The sequence below is a fragment of the Hibiscus syriacus genome, unplaced genomic scaffold (genome assembly GCF_006381635.1).
Source record: "Hibiscus syriacus cultivar Baekdansim isolate YM2019G1 unplaced genomic scaffold, ASM638163v2 tig00110338_pilon, whole genome shotgun sequence".
Classification (NCBI taxonomy): Eukaryota; Viridiplantae; Streptophyta; class Magnoliopsida; order Malvales; family Malvaceae; genus Hibiscus; species Hibiscus syriacus.
Genome location: NW_024062691.1, coordinates 494,078 through 514,921, shown reverse-complemented (window position 1 = coordinate 514,921; position 20,844 = coordinate 494,078). Strand labels below are relative to the sequence as shown.

The 20,844-nt window shown below is 38.7% G+C and overlaps 2 protein-coding genes and 3 pseudogenes across 2 annotated transcripts; 4 read left to right on the top strand and 1 right to left on the bottom strand.

Moving 5' to 3' along the window:
• The first annotated feature begins 6,462 nt into the window (after positions 1-6,462).
• LOC120120316 lies at positions 6,463-10,462 on the top strand (annotated as a pseudogene).
• Positions 10,463-11,323: 861 nt separating this feature from the next.
• LOC120120314 lies at positions 11,324-12,148 on the top strand. Its single transcript, XM_039139968.1, has one exon. It carries the CDS (start codon positions 11,339-11,341, stop codon positions 12,098-12,100), a length of 762 nt encoding a protein of 253 aa, XP_038995899.1. The 5' UTR covers positions 11,324-11,338; the 3' UTR covers positions 12,101-12,148.
• Positions 12,149-12,513: 365 nt separating this feature from the next.
• Positions 12,514-13,610, top strand: LOC120120412 (protein MSP1-like). The gene is made up of 3 exons (XM_039140064.1): positions 12,514-12,892; positions 12,994-13,094; positions 13,386-13,610. The coding sequence occupies exons 1-3, from the start codon at positions 12,514-12,516 to the stop codon at positions 13,608-13,610; spliced, it is 705 nt and encodes a 234-aa protein (XP_038995995.1).
• Positions 13,611-13,945: 335 nt separating this feature from the next.
• Positions 13,946-16,513, top strand: LOC120120313 (annotated as a pseudogene).
• Positions 16,514-17,234: 721 nt separating this feature from the next.
• On the bottom strand, positions 17,235-20,463 carry LOC120120312 (annotated as a pseudogene).
• Positions 20,464-20,844: the final 381 nt, after the last annotated feature.

The window sequence follows — 20,844 nt, the reverse complement described above, 5'->3', positions numbered from 1 at the left end:
TTGTTATTTAAATTTACAGGAACATTGGAACATCGTGTTACACCATGGACTGAAAAAAAGATAACGAACGTGTTGTGAAGCCAACGTCATGGAGAGTTGAACCATGTTCAAACACTTTGTTTCAAGTACTGGATAATAACTTAAATGGGCTGGTCGATCTAAATGCAAAGACTGTAGTTGTATGAAATGGAAAACATCTGGTTATCCGTGTGGCCATGTTATAAAGTTGCTCTTCATTTAAACCAGATGATTCAAGCGCATACGCTATGGATTGCTACACTACAGAAGTTTATCGCAGACTTATGCCGAGATTGTCTACCCTATTCCACATCCTTCTGAGTGGGACATACCAGATGACTTATAAACAGTTTTGCCACCAGCCATGGACAGAAGGCTACCTGGCCGACCAAAAAGTCACGATCGTATACCGTCTAAGGGTGAAGAGAAGAAGAGATCGACATGTAGTCGGTGCAAGGAAAGTGGTCATACAAGGTTGATATGTGGATCACCAGTGCCATCACAATCATCTTTTCCTCTACCAAAAATGGATCCTCATCAAAATCCAAAGCTCATATGGTGTCAAGCAAAAGGCAATCATCTTTAAAATCCCAATCACAACTGGCTTCACCTTTTGGGACTGTTAACTTAGGTGATTTTTAAATGCAAACGTTGTATTATGTGGATTTTATGTGTGAACTTTTAACATTTTCAGTTGAATTAATGACTCAGGCCAACCATTTTGACTTAACCAACTCTTGTTATTCAGTTGTTATCACTTATTAGGCATGCATTTGACTATCGCAACACGGAAATTACAATCGCAACGAGAGAATCGCAATGCGAAATGAAAATCCCAACATGAAAATCGCAATGCGGAAATGAAAATCGCAATGCGAAATGAAAATCGCAATGCGAAATGAAAATCGCAACGAGAGAATCGTAATGCGGAAATGAAAATCGCAATGCGAAATGAAAATCGCAACGAGAGAATCGCAATGCGGAAATGAAAATCGCAATGCGAAATGAAAATCGCATTGCGATTCTCTCATTGCGATTTCATTTCCGCATTGCGATTTTCATTCGCATGCGATTTCTCGTTGCGATTTTCATTTCGCATTGCGATTTCATTTCCGCATTGCGATAGTCATTTTTGCCTTCACATAATGCAGATTGAAATCAACAAAAGCAACCATTACATTTCAATCAATTAAACAAGCACAAATAAGAATTATGTTCGCATCAATTACACAAATCAACTTTTACAATCATCTTTACAATCAATAAACAATCAAAAAATAAGCAATAATTCTTATTTCCAATCATCTACTATTGAATCAACTTTTACAAATCAATTAAACAATCAAAAACAATCATTAAACTATTGAATCACTTTTGCAGCCATACATCATTTTCACGCAGTTCACTTCTGAGATTAACCTGCAGAAACCAAACATTTGCTCAACAACACTTTCTACACATCTAAAACCTACAAACAGCAAATTATTGAATTCTAGGTACTTAACCAAACATTTTCAAACCAAAAGTCTATAAACTTACCAATTGTTTATGGACTTTTTATAACGCGGATGCAGGTAGGCAGCGTCTCGTATATATCGATTTAGCCATATAATGCCGAAACCACAAGCCTATGCAGCTCTATCTCTATCGGTGGGAGGTAGATACTTGGTGCTTCCCGTCGTCAAACGCTCCAACGCCAAGCATACGAGAGGACCACAATCTCCCTGGCTCCTTCCGTTTGTTGTGGCGCGATCGTCTCTAATAACTGTAATATTGAGCTTCTTTGGCTTCTTGTTTCCAGAACGAGTCCAATAATTGATCGCATCCAAGAATTTAGCCAAATGAGAGCTCCATCACTTAATAATATCTCTTAAATCAGCCAATGATATGTAATTTATCATGCTGTCATACATATTGTCTTAAGGGATGGGAGTTGAAGCTCGACGAGAATCCAATGTTTACGTTCCAAAACAGGGATAAACACCTGCAATCATAAGTAACTAATTCATTCATTTGCGCACTTATTTCATAAAAACCTTTAAACTCAATCTAAAATAATACTAACCTTATCGACCTCCCACCATGCAGGATAAGTTTAGCTTGTCCATTGCCCAAATCAAATGATTCATCTCGTTGATTCTTCAAGTGAACGGCGTTAAAAGACGTCGGCATAATTGTATATCGTATATTTTATTTTCTTAAGTTTTCTTATTATATAAGACGTGTCACCCACACATCGATATGCTGTTTTACAAAAAAAGACATATTAGTGACTTACATAAATTTAAAAAAAAATTAATCAAATTGAAAATATAAAAATATAAGACTTACCCCCCATCGAAATAGCCATTGTCTTCGACCCCTAATAATACGCCCCACCAAGACCGATCAAGCAATAAATAGATATCATCGGTAAGCTTGCATATGTCAGTGAAACACCCTGGCTCCGTCATGTAGATAAAATCAACTGCGGTCTTAGCCCAAAGGGGTGTTATCCAGAATTGTGTCTGGTAGTTGTCTCTCTCCACTTCCGATACCGGAATGGTACTGGCCGGTAACTTATACGAGAGCCAACTCTCATCCATTATGTCCGGCACGTCAGAGGGTTTCTCAAGAAGCCTACATATGACGCCATGTGAATCGGGCTCTTGAATGGGGGAGGGACCTCTTCAATGATGACAGTGGCCTCTTGAACGGTGGGAAGGGACTCTCGAGGAATGATAGGGGGGCCTCTTCAACGATAGGAGTGGACTCTTGAGGGATGACAGGTGAGTCGGGCTTCTTCTTGCGGTGTCTTCGCACATTGGGGTGTACGAGACTTAATAGCACGTGCACGCTGTCTGATGCGTGAACTCCGTCGTGCAAGCATAACCCGACGTAAAGCATCCACTCTATCGGGCCGCTAAATAATTAAATACAAAAATCAGTAAATAAACAGACATGATATTTAAACAGTGAAAACAAAGACAAATATGTTTCAAACTTGCATTGTATTCACCCAAGTCATTATTCTATAGTTCACAAAATGCATCAGATAACAAAGAAAAATATGTTTCAAACTAATACCTGAAGTTAGTATTTGTCTTTGTTTTGTCTATTGGTTGAAGTAATGCAATCCATTCAAGTTTCAATTTGCAGAAGAAGAAATAGTTTACTTTCGCAACACGAAAACTTAAAATCGCAACGCGAAATGAGAATCGCAACGAGAAACCAAAATCGCAATGCGAAACCAAAATCGCAATGCGAAATGAAAATCGCAACGACAGAACAATGCGAAATGAAAATCGCAACGAGAGAATCGCAACGCGAAATGAAAATCGCAATGCGATTTTGGTTTCGCGTTACGATTTTGTCGTTGCGATTCTGTCGTTGCGATTTTCATTTCGCGTTGCGATTCTCGTTGCGATTTTAAGTTTCGTGTTGCGAAAGTAAACTATTTCTTCTTCTGCAAATTGAAACTTGAATGGATTGCATTACTTCAACCAATAGACAAAACAAAGACAAATACTGACTTCAGGGTATTAGTTTAGCAGAATGGCAGCAACGAACAAATTACTTTCAACCAAAAGACAAAACAAAGACAAATACTATTTCACAGTGTTAAAGAATACACAGTTTAGCAGAATTGGGCAAACCGAATAAATTTACTAAGCAATCTAAGTGAAATGGCTAATCTAAGTGAAATACGAGTAAATTTATCATCAAGTTAAATATGGAAAATCTTAAATTACCTCGTTGCGTAGAGTATGAACCTCATTCTGCAACGATACTATCATCTCACGTAGAGCGGCAACTCACCACGTAAAGTTGACACCTCCAATGCCATGCACCATCGTTATCGCGTAGAGTACCGATCTCCTCACGCAAGGCATTGACCTCATCACGTAACTCATCCGTGGAGGTGGAGAACAAGGAGATAAATGTCGTGGCCTCTTTATCGGTCGCCTATCATGAGGTGATGATGGAGAAGAGGCTCGATGATGTGACGGGATAGGTGATGGCTCTCGTTCTAGAGGTGTATAGTCGGGTCGATCGGGTGATGGCTCTGGGTGAGGTGATGGCTCTCGAATTGGAGGAAGTGGATGCTGCTCATCATCCGTGCCATCAAAAAAACTCTGACTAGCTTGCCACCAATCAGTGGCAGCTCTTCCTCGTGGGTGTCAGTCTTTGTAATGGAATGTTGGCCTCCTAACAATATAAAAACTCAAACAAAGTTAACGTCTACTATTAATAACTTGTTATATATTATATGAAAGTATTTGTGTTAACTTACATTATTTATTGTCGCATATGGTATTAAGTTTCCCAATCCAACAGATTTTTCCTCTTCCAGGAAATAGCCCTGGGAATATCATTGACGTTTTTATTGCATATGTACGCATGCTGGGGAAAGCCTCGAATATCCAAATCTACAAACAATATATAACAAAATTAGTAATTGTTAAATAATTAATTATAATTTTAGAAACATTATATAGAAATTCTTACCTTAAAGGCCCAAAAAAGCCTGACAAAGTGTATTTCGACCATCGCCACGCAAACTTTGCGGTCATCAAGGCAGTAGACAACTTAGTCCAGGTAGCTTTCCATATATACGAACCCCACGGAAACAGATCCATGCATTCAGGTCCTCTACCAATATTATTAGCTCCCGAGGAATAGGTTGTCTGGACTCTCTGCCTAAAAAGCCGGCATACACAAGTAGTAGAAGGCATACTCGGACAACATCGACGTCATCCATCCGAGTGAAACCATCTTTCTTATTAAACAATTTCTTCAGGTCGTCGACGTGTAGGTTCGGCTTCTCCATTGACTCATCCGGAAAAACCCGGGATAACCATGATGGGCGGGCGATATGACGAGTGTACCGGCCTACATCATCGTGTCCGAATCGTAGACCAGTGATTAAGCAGAACTCCTTCGCCAAAAACAAGTATCGCTGGTGGAAAATGAAACCATATCTCTTCCTCACCATGTATATTGTCGGGTAGATTTGATGTCATGGTCTGAAGCCACAAAGGGTCAAATTAGCATCTCCACCTGGATGCTGTACTCTCAGCCATGGCCCGAAGCAGGTTTCCTCAAACAATTGTCTTTGTGCAGGTGAAAGCTTCGAAGCAATTGTAGTGGCTAGGCTAACTTTATTCCTTAATGTCAATGAAGCTGAAAAAATTTCTACAAAAACAATAAACATACCAAGTTAGATATACCAAAAATACACTGTGAAGATATACAAAAAACAATAAACATAAAAAAGTAGTAGTTTATTCTTGAAACTAAAATTTGCAACACTGTTTTGTCTTTTGGTTGAAATGAAAATCGCAACGAGAGAATGACTGTCGCAACGAGAGAAATGAAATCGCAACGAGAGAATCGCAACGCGAAATGAAAATCGCAATGCGATTTTGGTTTCGCGTTGCGATTCTCTCGTTGCGATTTTCATTTAGCGTTGCGATTTTCATTTTTCTCGTTGCAGATAGTCATTTTCACGTTGCGATTTTCATTTCTCTCGTTGCGACTCTTCTGCAAATTGAAACTTGAATGGATTGCATTACTTCAACCAAAAGACAGAACAAAGACAAAGACAAATACTAACTTGAAAATCGCAACGAGAGAATAGCAACGCGAAATGAAAATCGCAACGAGAGAATCGCAACGCGAAATGAAATCTAAGTGAAATGGTTAATCTATTATTGAATGACAGTAAACTATCATCAGTTTCAATATGAAAAACCTACAATAATGCAAAAATTTCAAAATAAAATAATTAAAAAAACTAACCCTCGGAGGTTTGATTTTCCATTTCTGAATATTGTGAGGGATTTCTGACCGTGAATGGTTGTGAGGGATTTCGCCGGAGATGGGGACGGAAATCTTCGGAGATGGGGACGGATTTCGCCGTAGAGAGTGAGAGATGAAGATGGGACTGAGTTGTGATTTTAGGTTTTAGGTTATGAGTTGCGATTACGGGATTTTGTCTTAATATTCGTTTTTGTAATTTGAAAATAAAATACGCGTAGCGATTATAATGGCGCTTTAAAAATCACGTTGCGATTTACGGATACGCGTTGCGATTTTACATATTGTCGTTGCGATTTACGGATACGCGTTGCGATATACGGATACGCATTGCGATTTACGGATACGCGTTGCGATTTACGGATACACGTTGCGATTTACGGATATGCGTTGCGATTTATGTGTTCGCGTTGCGATTTTCATATTCGCGTTGCGATTCTGGAAAATCGCAATGCGAATTTGTACTATCGCATTGCGATTTTCAAGAATCGCGTTGCGATTTTGGTAACTGATTTGCGATTCTGGGGATCGCGTTGCGATTTTGTTGGTCATTTTGGCAAATCCAAAAAAAGTTGATTAAAATCGTATATTATAAGACATATTTGATCACTGAGACGATTTTCTCATAAAAAAAAATATCCAACAGAATCCTCCGTTTGTTGATGGGTTAGTAGTGCTTTCTTCCGTGTTACCTAACAGAAGAAGTAGCAGAAGCCAAAGCGAAAGTCAAATCGGGATTTCCACTCAGGTTTAACCGTCTTTTCAGCTTACTTTGCCGTTTTCATGTTTTGTCTATCATCCGGCGACCGCGTTGCTGCTAGCTTTGGAAAATGCATCCTGTTTGCATGAGCTAACCTGGTAACTGTCGCGGCGGTTTCTGGTCTTCTAACTCGGTGATTTCAACTTCAATATAGCCATCGCCGTCAGTTCCGTGGCTGGCTTTGCTGTCGTGGCCACCGTCGCCTGCTGTCGATGTAAAAGAAAAAAATGGAAAAATCGATCAGGTAGCTTAGATAGATTTTGATTATCAATTAGTTAAAGCAGGCAAAATAGAAATCGATATGCTTATGGAACAGAAACCATTGATGAAAGCTTTGAGGCGAAGTCACACATCTTCATCAGCATCAACACCATCATCCGCATCATCGCGTCAAATACTTCGTCTTCTTCATCGTCGTCGTGGATTCATTTGCGATCGGTTCTATTAGCTGCTTCTTCTTCCTCATCATTGTCATCTTCCTCATCTTCTTCCCAACCACTTCAAACTGATCGGTGAGTTCCCTTTTTCCTCTTGAATTTGAACTACGACTTCCCTTATTCCCCCCCCCTTAAATTTAAATAAAGATTTCTAATTATTTTGCCTGGATTTTATAGATTCCGACTTTTCCATTTTTGTTTAAAAATGATAATTCTCTCATCCGTTACTTGAATCCCCGATCTGAAAGTTGTCGAATCAATTCCATCAATTTCATGTTCGTTAGGTTCTTAATAAAAGTTCGATTCCAATCTCATCGTCTCTTCTTCTCTCTAAAGGTTCCGAATCTGATTATTATTCGGTTCTTTTTCAATTTCGTTTCAAGATATTTTTGAAACCCTCAACTGTTTCAACACTTGTGTTGGTCAAACTATTCAACTGTTGTGATTCCTCTAACTTTTGGGAAGGAGAAGCAGTCACTTTCAGAATCATGTTTGTTAAGCAAAACATGGTTGAAAGCCATTTAATTCTCGTTTTGGTAGTACTTCAAGATATATGTTCATTATTATTTGGACCTTTTAGTTGTTATGCTGTGGAACTGTGATTTTTTTTTATTCTTATCTTCACTATGGACCCTCCTAGTGATTGAAATTGCTCTTGCAATCGGGTCTATTTGCAGAACTAGTAGAAGTTTTTTCGCCTGCTTGTCTTTACTATTCCATGTATCTACTCAGCTTTTAGCATTACACAGTTGAGTGTTCCAAAAGTTTTGTTTCCTCATGTGATTCATTGCGTCTTTTGGAAGTGTATAGATTCATATAGTGTATCTCCCACATACCATTCATGAACCCAAAAAACCATGCTTTTATTTTGTTAACTTTATCAAATACGAGAGGAACTTTTTATTTGTAAGCTTATATCTTGATGGAAGGTTTATTAGTTTTGTTTCTTCTTGCGGAAGGGGTAGCCTGAAATCACCTTGGTCTCACAGGAGAAGAAAACACGCCCTTCTACCTAAACAATGGAAGAATTTGTTCCCTGCAGATGGGAAACTCGTTCATGGTGGTGTCAAGTTTCTGAAGAAAATTCGAAGTGGAGTATGTTATTAGACTAGCATTGACTTGTTTACCTTCTTTTACAGATTCCATGCGGTTTATTCTGTTTTAGTGGACATTTTGTTGCTTCTTGAGAATTCATTCTTTGCATCTTCAATGTAGGGTGTTGATCCAAGCATTAGAGCAGAAGTGTGGCCATTCCTCCTTGGAGTGTAAGATTCTTATACTTCTGTGTACCATTTTTTACTGTGATTCAAACAAACCTTGCTTTCTTCAAACTACTTAATTATTGCTTCTCTAACCTCTCAATTAGCTTACTCCTTTCGTATCACTGTCTAGTTGCCTGATTCCTTTCGAATGAACCATTCTTTCTTTAAACGCTTAATTCTTGTTCTATGTCATCTTTTTGTTTATATCTTGGTGCTTTTCTAACTGCTTATGTCTCAATGTTCCTTTGGTAGATAGAAAGCCTTGGTTAAAGAATTTTAATCTTTCTAGTTGTTAGTCACTTCGGAAAGAAAGAGGAGAGGAATGAAGTATTTTGTATTCGTTTGCATTGTATACTTCAAGCATCCATTTTAGTACCCTTTTTTCTTGCTACTTGAGTTCTTTTCTTCATTTGTAATAATTTGTCTTGTTAACCACTTAACTGGAAAACACAATTTTTGAGATGTTCTCTTATGTATTTGAGAAGCAGGATCATAAAGTCCTGTTAAACCACCTAACTGTGATGTCTGCATGCCTGACAGAAATAATTTCAACAGTTCGAAGGAAGAAAGAGATTCCTATAGAAGTCAGAAACGGTATCATTTGTTTTCTTTCTTGTGTTTTTTTAACACACAGATGGATTGGCAATCCTTTGTTACATTTCAACCTTCATTTTCCCCTCTCCTTTTTAACTTCCCGAAGGATGTTTGTTTACTTATTTCTGAAACAGAGAGGAGTATGAGAGCTTGAGGAAACAGTACCGTCAAATCCTTAAACGTATGAGAAGAATGGTAAGTTGAAGGGAACTGATTCCACCAATGGAGGAAGCCCCCTGGTTGATGATTCTGACCACCCGTTCTATGATCATAGACGGACCCTGTTATCCTCTGATTTATTTCTGGAGAGAGATGTTGGCAAGAGAGCTGTCACTAGTCAAGATGCCTGTACCAGTGAAACAGAATCATCTGATTCTAACTCTTATGACGAACTTGAAAACACACCTCTCCTTTCCTCCGAAATTACTGAGGAAAATAATATTCATAAAGATGATGATGATAGTTCCTCTCCTCCCCTGATAGAAGGCAGGTCTGCATCCCACACTGATGAAGATTTTGCCACATGGCGGAGAATCATCCTCCTTGATGCTGTAAGGGCAAATGACGACTGGATAGTATACTCTCCCTCTCAAGCTGCAATGGCTGGCTGAGAGTGTTGGGTTGAAAGATTATGACGACTTAGAGCCATGCAGGATTTTTCATGCTGCTAGGCTTGTTTCTATCCTCGAGGCTTATGCCCTTTATGATCCTGAGATAGGTTACTGCCAAGGAATGAGTGATCTGCTCTCCTATCATCTCAGTGGTAGAGGATGACTGAGGCCTTTTGGTGCTTTGCAGGTTTCATGAAAAGAGCTCGTCACAATTTCCGACTTGATGACATGGCCATTAGAAGACAGTTAAATATCGTGTCCAAGATTATCAAGTGTAAAGATAATCATCTATATATACACCTGGAGAAGCTTCAAGCCGAAGACTGCTTCTTTGTGTATAGAATGGTTATAGTTCTTTTCAGGAGGGAGTTAAACTTTGAGCAGACTCTGTGCCTCTGGGAAGTGATGTGGGCAGACCAGGCAGCAATCCGTGCCGGGATTGCAAAGTCTGCTTGGGGGAGGATGAGAGCTCGAGCTCCCCCTACCGATGATCTTCTGCTTTATGCAATGGCAGCTTGTGTTTTGCAAAGGAGGAAACTAATAACAGAGAAGTACAGCAGCATGGATGAGATAATGAAAGAATGCAATAGTATGGCCGGACATCTCGATGTCTGGAAGCTGCTCGATGATGCCCATGACTTGGTGGTCAACCTACTTGACAAGATATAGGTCCAAACACCACTGCTTTTTTTTTCGTTTTTCCACTGATTTTTCACTGCTCAACTTGTTGCAACATTTATGGATCCCTAAACTAAGGGATCCAAGTTATTTGACATGTCTGCTTGAAACAAGCGTTTCGTAGGCGAATTCCCCGAGTCAAGTAAATTATGGGATTTACATTTGTTATGTTATATTGCCCGCGCTCAATATATCGGCTGGGTGATAGTGGCAGCGCTGAGAAATCAGCTATTTAGAATGTTCTTTAGCTTTGCTTGCAATTATTGAAGGACAGAAACATGCAGCTTAGATGGTTCTCCTTTTGTTTCAGTTTATGTTTGTTTATTTTTTAAGTAAAGAATAAAAGTCTAATCATTCTCCAAAGCCTTTTCTCTTTGAGAAAAATATTTTAAACGTTTGATTAAAAACTTATTTTAGTTTCTGTTTATTTTTTTACTCTTAACATGTTACTTTGGGGGTAAAAGGATTCATTTGTTAATGGAAATCATTGATCAATAAACAATGAATGTTCCAAAATAAATTCTTTCTAAAATGTAACATTAAGGCTAGAGAAAAATAAGAACTAAAGTGACTATGTAGTTAAATATTAAGAGTTTATTTATCTTAAATAAAATGCTGAGGGTTAAAATATTAAAGAATAAGATCAAAATAATTATTTAATTAATTATTAAAAATACTTTTTGATATTGATAAAAATACAAAATTTAAATATTAACATGTCACAAATTTAAATTTAATATAATTCTACTAACAATGTTATAAAATGAAATTGATGGGATTAAATTTTAAAAGTTCAAAGAGTACAGGGATTTAAACCCAAAAAGTCATGGGATCTCTCCCAAGTATGGAAAAGAAGTCCAACCCAAGCGAATATCAAAAGCCGACCATTCCCAAGCAAACTATTTTTGTTTTGACCAGTAGATGACGTCACAAAGGAACTTTGGATCTACCACCAAAGTCTCAAATCTCATGTGATTCTGCACGATTTAAATTCTTTTTGTCTTCTTCCCCACGTCACCGCCAAATACCGTGTGCTCCTTCCACCCGTTTCACCCTCCAAAACCAACGTCAACTCCTCCTCCGCCGCCTCCTCCTCCGCCGCCCAAAACCCATTTTCTTCTTCATATAAATGAATCACCTCCAAAAGCCATTTTAATTCCGTAAAGAAACTACAAAAAAATGTGTAGGTCTGCCGATCATTACGACTTCCGCACCAGCGGCCAAAATCTTTTAAAGATAAAAGTTTTCCTTGTTCGATTTTCGGGGTTCGGTTCGTGTACGGAGCCGTTACCCGATTCGCTCACTCTACTATTCCCGCCAAGAATAAACGAAACGGCGCGGCTTGAAGTTTCCAGCTCCAGTATCCGGTCCAGTTCCCCCGCGTTCGTGACTCTCCATCGGATGGTTAAAGTGAAGACGAGGGAAGGAGAGGCGATATACGGGAGCAGGGAGCGGGTTCTGGCCGGGGATGGGGTCCGGTTCGAGGTTTACTCAAGAGAGGAAAAGGTGTTGAAAGGGGTTTTCAGGAGAGAGGCGGCCGGCAAGTGGAAAATGGAGTGCAAGTGCGCGCTGGAGAGAGATGATGGGATAATGGGTGGTAGTGAAAACGCGGTTGCTGATATTTGCGTGGCGGTGGAGGGAGACGTGGCGATGGTGGGGAGGATGGAGATGGTAGTGAGGAAGTGTAGAAAGAACAGGAGGGCTGCATTCGTTGAGCTGGAGGATATTCCAGAGGAAGGCCAAAGTGAGTTGGATGGTGGTGGTAGTTGCAACGGTGGAGAAGCCAATGGTGGAGGAGAAATTGAGGGCCGGGAGATGGATATGGAGGCGGCGGAATTAAGCTGGGCCTTTGATGTGGGGTTTTGGGTCATGTGCTTCGGAGTTGGATATTTTGTGTCTAAAACCACTGCCATAAGCTTGAGACGCATGCGAATACTTTGACCCTGTATAAAAATAACACATTTTACCTTAAAACAAGTTTATTTTCGCTGAGCCGCAATTCGCAAAGTTGCCCATTTAACTTTGTCATCAAACTAACCCAAAATGTTTCCGATCTAACACTTATTTTTTTTTTAATATATGTTTAAAATATTTCTTAATCATAAATAATTAATATATATTTGTACACGTAATTCTTAAAAGATAATACTTTATTTAATTATTAAGATCAATAATTAATATATATTTTATAAACGTAATTCTTTAAATTAATAATTTCTAAAAAAATAATATTTCATTTAATTATTAAGCTCACTTACATATGAATTTCAATATATATATATATATATATATATATATATAAACATAGAGTCCATCTTCATCAAAATCTCATGTTGTCCTTGCAACAAACAACCATGGCGCCCGGCCGTAGTATGGGTAGGACTTTCTTACAAGACCTACTCTTATATGCAGCCAGCACCGCTTTCAGTTGTCTAGTCCTTTTCGCCGCAGTACTGTTGCAGGGCGTGATAGTGGGTGATGTGGTGAACCCAGATCACATAGACGTTGAATTTGTATCTGTTGCTGGGTTTGATAGAATCAAAGAAGCTTTGTATGAGTTGGTTATTCTTCCACTTATAAGGCCAGAGCTTTTTGCTTATGGAAAACTTTTGGGTCCCCAGAACGGGGTGCTTTTGTACGGTCCACCAGGGACAGGAAAAACCATGCTCGCCAAAGCCATTGCAAAAGCATCTGGGGCTGTCTTTATCAATGTTAGAGTCTCAAATTTGATGAGTAAATGGTTTGGTGAACACAATGATATTTCTTTTAATCCTTGTTATTCAGTTTAAAGGGTCTTAAGGTTATATTAATACTGTTATGTTATATTGTTGCAGTGGCTGCTGTCTTTAGTTTGGCTTATAAGTTGCAGCTAGCTATTATATTCATCGATGAAGTGGATAGTTTTCTGGGGCAACGACGAGCCAGGGATCATGAGGTAATGTCTACTATGAAATCCAGGTTTCAAATAGTAGACCGCTATAGCGGCCATTATTTCACAGTAGTACCGCCGTTCAAAACCGTTATTGATAATTTTAACGGTTATGTATATTATTGTATATGTTAGTCCATGATTAAATACTATTGTCTGGCAAATGGTTATATGTATAACCATTATTTCACAGTAGTACCGCCGTTATTTCTCTAGGAGAAATTTGCATGTTGAATTCACATACTATAAAAGATTGGCAATACGCTCTTTCATATTATGTTTCTTTGAGTATGTCAGTTAAATGAGAAATATGACTTGTACTTTGCATCGGTCTCAACTTACCGGTGCTTTTGGTGTGTGGTTACAGGCACCAGGACCATTGTTAAAGTTTTGGCTACTCCCGTTAAGAAATTATTTTCCAAATGGTTATCAGATCAAATTTACAATGGAGCACACCAAATTTTGATGTTCGTGAATACTACTAACATTGAGTCGGAGCCTAAGTCCTTGAGGAATCATTAAATTGTTATATCGAAGAGAATATTGTTTTCTTTAAAAGATTTAGATTCAAACAATTATAAATATAAAATATTTTTATTAAATAGAGAGATATTACATTTCCAAGATACTAAGATTTAAACTCATATGAAGTGGGACAATATAAATATATTTAACTATTCGGTCAATTAATGGATCTTATCATAAACTATTTATAGATCCATTAATTTTAAAAAAGAATTAAGATGTGTTTTGTTTCATTTGGACGTGATTGCTATAAAATCTAGTGGTTGAAAATCAGAATTTTGGAAATGTAGAAAACGGTGCGTATCCAAGGGTTTTGGCGGTGGAGTTGAAAATTTGGAGTTAAAGGCATGTGGGCACTTTCAAGAGGAGGGTTTAACCAGAGAATTTTCAACTTGCCCAAACCCTCTCGCGCCCTCTCATGACTACCTCTAACTTTATTAGGGATTCTTCTCCTGCTTACTCCACTGGCTCCCCCACCCACGCTCCTTTTAAGCGCATTGGCACTCACAACGGCAGTTTCCACTGCGATGAGGCCCTTGGCTGCTTCATGATTCGTCTCACTGACAAGTTCTACAACTCCGAGGTTGTCCGTACACGGGATACCAAGGTTAGTCCCCCCCGGTCTTTTTTTTTTGTGCGTGGTTGATGAAATATTGTAGCAAAGTCAGAAGAAACGGAAATTATGAAATGGGTTTTCTTTTGGGTCTAAGTATGTGTTGTTTTTACTTCTCTATGAAGTTTTATTGTTGTTTGCAAGTTTCATACGAGTTCTGCCTATAAATTACAAAACTTGAAATCTAGAGCCAATTGGGGAAATGGGTGGTTTATTATGATATTCGTGTAGTTTATTTGTTCTCGTTTGGTTTCTATGCTTCCTCTTCGAAGGTTCTTCATACGATTGATCCAAGTTTCTAGGTATTGGAGGGGCTTGATGCTGTGCTTGATGTTGGAGGCGTGTATGATCCTAGTCGTGACCGATATGATCATCACCAGAAGGAATTTGAGGAGGTTTTTGGACATGGTTTTAATACAAAGCTCAGCAGTGCCGGACTTGTTTATAAGGTATTCGTTTCTTCCATACGCAATTGAAGTTTATTTTTGTGCTTCTCTCCTTTTGCCTTTTGTGTATTGCGGTCTGATTCAACTTCTTGATAAGAGTATAATATGAGCAATGATGTCTTTTGGTAGGTTATTATATTTCTTCATGATTTATAATTTTCCCTGTATTTAGCATTTTGGCAAGGAGATAATAGCTAAAGAGCTTCAGCTTGGAGAAGACCACTCGGATGTGCATAGATTATTTCTAGCCATTTACAAAAGTTTCATGGAGGTAATTACATATTTGATTCTTTAATGTTTTAAATAGGTTTGACCTCAACAACTTCCAAATCTTGTATGGAAGCAGATTTAGAACTTTTATTTCTTGGTTTCACTTTTCTATGCTTTAGTTAAGTGATTATGATTTAAATATTCAATTATATACATTTTCTTTTACCAGGCAATCGATGCAATTGACAATGGAATCAACAAATTTGATACTGACAAGCCTCCAAGATATGTGAGCAATACACACTTATCTTCTAGGGTTGGAAGATTAAATCTAGACTGGACAGATCCTGATCAGTCACCTGAGAAGGAGAATGAGGCTTTCCAACGAGCAATGGCTTTAGCCGGTAGTGAGTTCTTAGAAGTAAGGTTCTGTCTGAATTAAAAACATACCTAATATACAATTATTAGTATGGTCTTCAATGTCCTGGATAAGGATATTTTCCGTTGCCTTCTGAAGGATGAAATTATGTACTGTATTATTCTTCATAATTTAATATTCTGATGGCCTTCTTCAATTTTCAGAGTATCCGATATCATGCAAAATCATGGTTACCAGCAAGATCAATTGTAATGGAATGTATTGCTGAGAGATTTGAAATAGATTCAAGTGGTGAAATTATGGTTTTGAAAAGGTTTTGCCCCGTAAGTAGATGTTTCTAATTTTCCTCTTGTAATTTTCTTATTCAGCTAGCTCTGCATATGGTGTGGATTGTTCCTTATTTGTTATCTGTTTATGCATCTCTTCTTGAGAGGAAAGCAAGCTATCTTATAGAGAAATTGTTGGTTTATAAATATACTGATTTTGGTCCTTCAATGGGTTTGAACTTTCATCAAATAACCTGTGCAACTTCCAGTTGCATGTGAGATAAATTTATTACTGCGAGTGGCTGTGGCTTATGATTGACTTACCTTCAGATGTCATTTATGTACAACCAAGTCTGATTTCATTTCGCATCCAACAGTGGAAACTTCACTTATTTGAGCTTGAGGAGGAGCTGAAGATTGAGCCTCCTATTAAGTATGTTCTTTATGAGGTATGCATATACTAGACCTGTAGACCAATCTTCCTTTCAAACAAGTTCTTGTATATGTTAGTCCTAGATTAAATACTATTGTCTGGCAAATGGTTATGTATATCATTCACTGCTGTTTCCCAATCCAGAGTTGCAGTTATTGTTGCTATTTTCTGGAAGTTTTAGATAGATTCTTATCATACTCATGACCCAGGATGAAAGAGGCAAACAATGGCGAGTTCAGGCAGTTGCAGTATCTCCTGATAGATTTGAGAGTCGGAGACCCTCCCGGCTCAGTGGCGAGGTTTGAGGGATGATGAGCTCTCAAAGGAGGCAGGGATTTCTGGCTGTGTTTTTGTTCACATGAGCGGGTTTATTGGTGGAAATCAAGCTTATGAGGGTGCTCTAGTGATGGCAAAGACTGCTCTAAAGATATGATCTTGGGAGGTTGTCTTTATTTCATTCACTTGACATGGTATTTTACATGATTCTATGACAGGATTTCTATTATTTACAAAGTATTTGTGGATTTATTCAGAGCTGTTTTATTCATTTGAACTTTTTAGGATGAAATGAAATCTGAAGGTCTTCTGTTATTTTCCTATAAATGCTAAGAGGTAGTATTATATGCTCTGATGTTCTGTATTTTCCACATCCTTTTATTATGCATACGATGGGCTTTGATTATGTGGTTTAACGGTAATTATTACGTGTCGAATTGTATACAACATCCACTTTAATATATAAAACATAATTTGAGAAATCATTTTTCAATTTTTCAAAAATATCCACTTTAAAACTTTATCAAATAATATAAAAATATCAAATTAAAATCATTTTATCAACAACAAAAAATCAAACTCAAAATTAATATATAAAACAAAAAAAAAAAAACAAACCAAGTTGAACTGTTCAATAATATTAGAAAACCCGTCCGAACCGATCTCAAAAATTCATATTGGGTGTCTTCGAATAGTTCACAGCAAATATTAATGTGGAAAGTGGGTTCAAGCTCCATCGCCTCCATATTTCCGTCAAATGTGAAGGTCTATTTCGTTGTGAGCAAATTCTTTACATTAGTGAACTATCCTCAACTTTCAATTGTTGGAGGCTTGATATCATATGAAATCAAGACTGAAACTTCAGAAAGGATTGAATCAGTAAAACTGGCCTAGTAATTTGATGTTTGATAGAAGATGATTACATATGGCAAAAATAAGTTCAGAGGGGACGGGTGAACCTCTCAGGCGCTATTAAAAATATGGTACAACGACCTTTGCACTGGCATCTTTCTACAGGCATTTGATTTTATTTTCAGCTAACCATATCAGCATCTACAGGCATTGCCCTCTCTTCAGGAGCAGCAGGGTCCATAAACTGCGATCTTGTCTCTGTGGCAAAGGGACTTCTAGCAGAAGTAGAGTCTATTTCCATTGCAGAAGCTTTGGGAGGAGAGGGAGGTTGTACCTCTATGTGTGGGTAGGCAGCCTTGTACCTCGCTCTTAAACCTTCATCGACTAATCGAACTCCATTCAACTGATTCCCAAGTGATATCCATCTGATGGAAATATGTAGAAACGAGACTGCTTAAACACTGACGTATACATTTAAGAGTTCAGATTTACAGGGGTCTAAAAACACTAAAAATGGCAACTTATTATTGTAGTAATAGAATATGAGTAGTTATTTACCAGTTACCAGGGGTAATTAACATTAGGTACTGAAAAGGACAAATGCAAATATATAAGCCTTGAAACCATTTAGGTACCTTCAATGTTTATCCTAAAAACATACCCTCTCATAAATGATAATATATTTGAATAATTTTAAAAGCCAGAAAAAGGATCCAAGATACCATACCCTGCATGAGTATTATGCATGCGAGCAAATAATTCCAGCTTCCTTGTCCTTGGACTTATCCTCTCTAGCATGGGGTACATCTGCAGAGTTAAAGTTTCCAATAAGTTCTTGAACTACATAACAGGTCATTGCAAATAAATAAAGCACTACAACAGAAATAAAGATCAGCCAATGGTATCGTAAGATGTACAACATTAAATTTCAAAATTAGAATATATGGTCATCAACATCCTTAAGCATCAAGATGTCGTAAACTAACAATTGTAAATGGAACTGCTAGATATGTAGGGCATGAAATATAAGTTCCCACAAACCTCATCTGGCTTACGGCTAGTCTCTCGAACCTCAGCAACAATGACATCTGTATCAATATTCTTGTTTATTTCTGGATTTCCCTTGATTCCAACAAGGCAATGTTCCTTACTATGATTTAACCAATGACCTGTTCTTCCAGTTCTAATTATTCGCTGAAGTTGATTTGTTTTCACCCAAATAATCTCCTCACACCGCTTGTAACCCCATTGTTCCAAACTGCGAGAAGCATGATTGCTTTTACATATATGAATAAAATTTTATTTATTAAAATCAACAAACATGCAGAATAAAGCACAAACCATTCCCACCCTAGCTCCATTGCACGTCCAGTGACCCAAAAAAGATCAGACCATCAGTCTGCAATGCAGGAACATTAAGATTGCGCATCTCATCATCGGCCATTGTTCCATAAGGTAACTCCATGTGAATATCCCATGGTGGATCTGCCATGATGACACCAAACTGCCCCAGAATGTCCATTCTAAAATTCCGGATATCACAATTAATCCATTGTGGTTCACCAAGTTCCACTTCCGAACAATATTCGGCACGTGGCGGCTTCAAAGGTTTCTCAGGACCAAGATCATCTTGTGTTTGGTCAAGCTCGTAATGGACATATTTGCATGTCTATCAAACAAGATTAGAGTGACATTACTCTCAAGTAGTAGTTCTAATAAGATGGCAACAGAAAGAAAGCTAGCAAAAAACTTCCATCAGTAAAAAAAAGATTACCTTCATATGTCGGCAAGTATCTAGAAATGAACAATCCCCCAAACTGATGTCAGTATGAAGTGCAATTATGCGCTTAAAATGAACCTGACAAGAGTTATAGGGAAAAAAAAGAAAAACAATAACATTGGAAATAGGCAAATAACTAAATAAGGAATCATAGAAGGATCCTTCTATAAGCTAGTCAAATGACAGCACCACACAAGATCGGATAACAACAGTATAGGCTACAGCTCAAATGATGCAAACTTTCAGGCTAATGAATACATCAAACAATAGAACAAAAGCACCAAACTTTACATTTTTCATACCTACTACTAACAGTTTAATTGTTGCTATACCTTCTTACAGACAAGAAAAGTGCCAGATTGCCGTCGACAGTCCTCCTTGGTTAAAGCAGAACAATACTCCTTCACTTGTGAACCTCCTTTGCTTTTAAACTATACCAAGTAATTTGCACACGCTCATCAACTAAATAAACAGCAAGAAAATGAAAACATGACATTAAAAGAAAAAACCTAAATGAACCCCAATATACCTTAGCGGCCACAGCTGTTTCCTTAGCAGTTGGGCGATTAATGATGTTCAAAATCTCCTCACCTGTCTTGGACTTCTGCATTTCCTTAAACGACTTCTTATTCAACAAAGCTTCCAAATCCTTCAAGTCATCCTCGTCGGTACCCTGTCTCTGCGCCGGAAAAAGACCACTGTTCGGTGCCATCGGCGGCCTACCCATCATCCCCATCCCCCGATCTCTCGGACCTGCCATCGGGCCACCCGGCGGATACATCATGCCAGGGTCTCCCCCTCCCATCCACATTTCACTCATGGGCCTCGGTGCTAGCCAATCGTTATTAATGTTATTAATTTTCAAGTTCTCACTTTCATTAAGGTTGTTTATCCTCTCTCGTTTTAGATGATTTTGGGGCTCTTCGGGTAATTCTCGAACTAACCGGGTTCGATCGATGCTAAGTACCATGACCCTGCTTTTGCCTCCGACGACAAACTCTTCTATCTCGAGGCCGCCGTTATCCTCCGCCATTGATCTCAAAGCCATCTCCACCGCGAGAACGGTCCCGGAATCGCCACCCACTTCACGCATCGCAGCCTTCTCCGCCGCTGTTATATTCTCGTCGTTCTCTAACTTCCTCAAAACCGTAGACGAATCTATCGCTTTGAACGGTACTCTCTGAAGTAAACACTCCGCCACCATCGCTCTCACCACGACAACGGGTTGCCGCTATCGTCAACGTTCTTATCGCCTTGTTCGGGTTTGACGAGGGCGAGCTGTTTTGGGTCGGGTACGGAATGGGTCGTCGGGTGCGGGGGTGGGTGGGAGATCTTCTTAGGCGTTGGGAGCGGAGGAGTGGGAGAGAAGGGGCGGCGGTTGAAGGCGGAGACGAAGCTGAGGGAGATATCGAGGGTGGGAACGATGTTAGGATCCAGACTTTGGAGGGAGGCAAGGAGATCGAGGTGGGTGGCGTGTTGTTCATGGATTCGGGTTTCCAGTTGGGTCCGAATGGATTTGATGGTTGCGACAGTGTCTTCGCCGCCCGTGTTGCTCTCCATGGATGTTCCGTGTGTTGGGCACTTGTTTTACCGGTTAATGGCTTTTATCATGTATTTTTCTTTGTTTCCTCATCAATTATGATTATAAAATGTATTCATATGTGTTGATGCTGTTCTTGTAATTGATTAGAGTTTAGCTTGGAGATTCTAAATTTCTACAAGATGAACTTGTGATGGTGATCATTTATCTCATGATGTTAAGCGAAAGAAATGGTGATTGTGATCATTAATAGCATACTACTATTTTGATTTGGCTAGAGAGATGTTAATTATGTCGAAGAGAAATTTGAGTGACATGGTTGCTCGTTGCGAGCCAAGGGGAGCTCTCAGGAAAAAGAAGGAAAAACACCTTGAAAATGTGTAGGGAAGTTCCCCTTTGTTGGGAGGAGAAGAATAGAGAATTTGTCATTTCGTCT

Bases quoted from the DNA above. Each gene is read 5' to 3' on its own strand.
- LOC120120314 (XM_039139968.1), top strand. From the start codon at position 11,339: ATGTGTAGGTCTGCCGATCATTACGACTTCCGCACCAGCGGCCAAAAT.
- LOC120120412 (XM_039140064.1), top strand. From the start codon at position 12,514: ATGGCGCCCGGCCGTAGTATGGGTAGGACTTTCTTACAAGACCTACTC. The intron at 12,893-12,993 runs GTAAATGGTTTG...ATATTGTTGCAG, and splicing joins TAGAGTCTCAAATTTGATGA to TGGCTGCTGTCTTTAGTTTG. The intron at 13,095-13,385 runs GTAATGTCTACT...TGAGTATGTCAG, and splicing joins GACGAGCCAGGGATCATGAG to TTAAATGAGAAATATGACTT.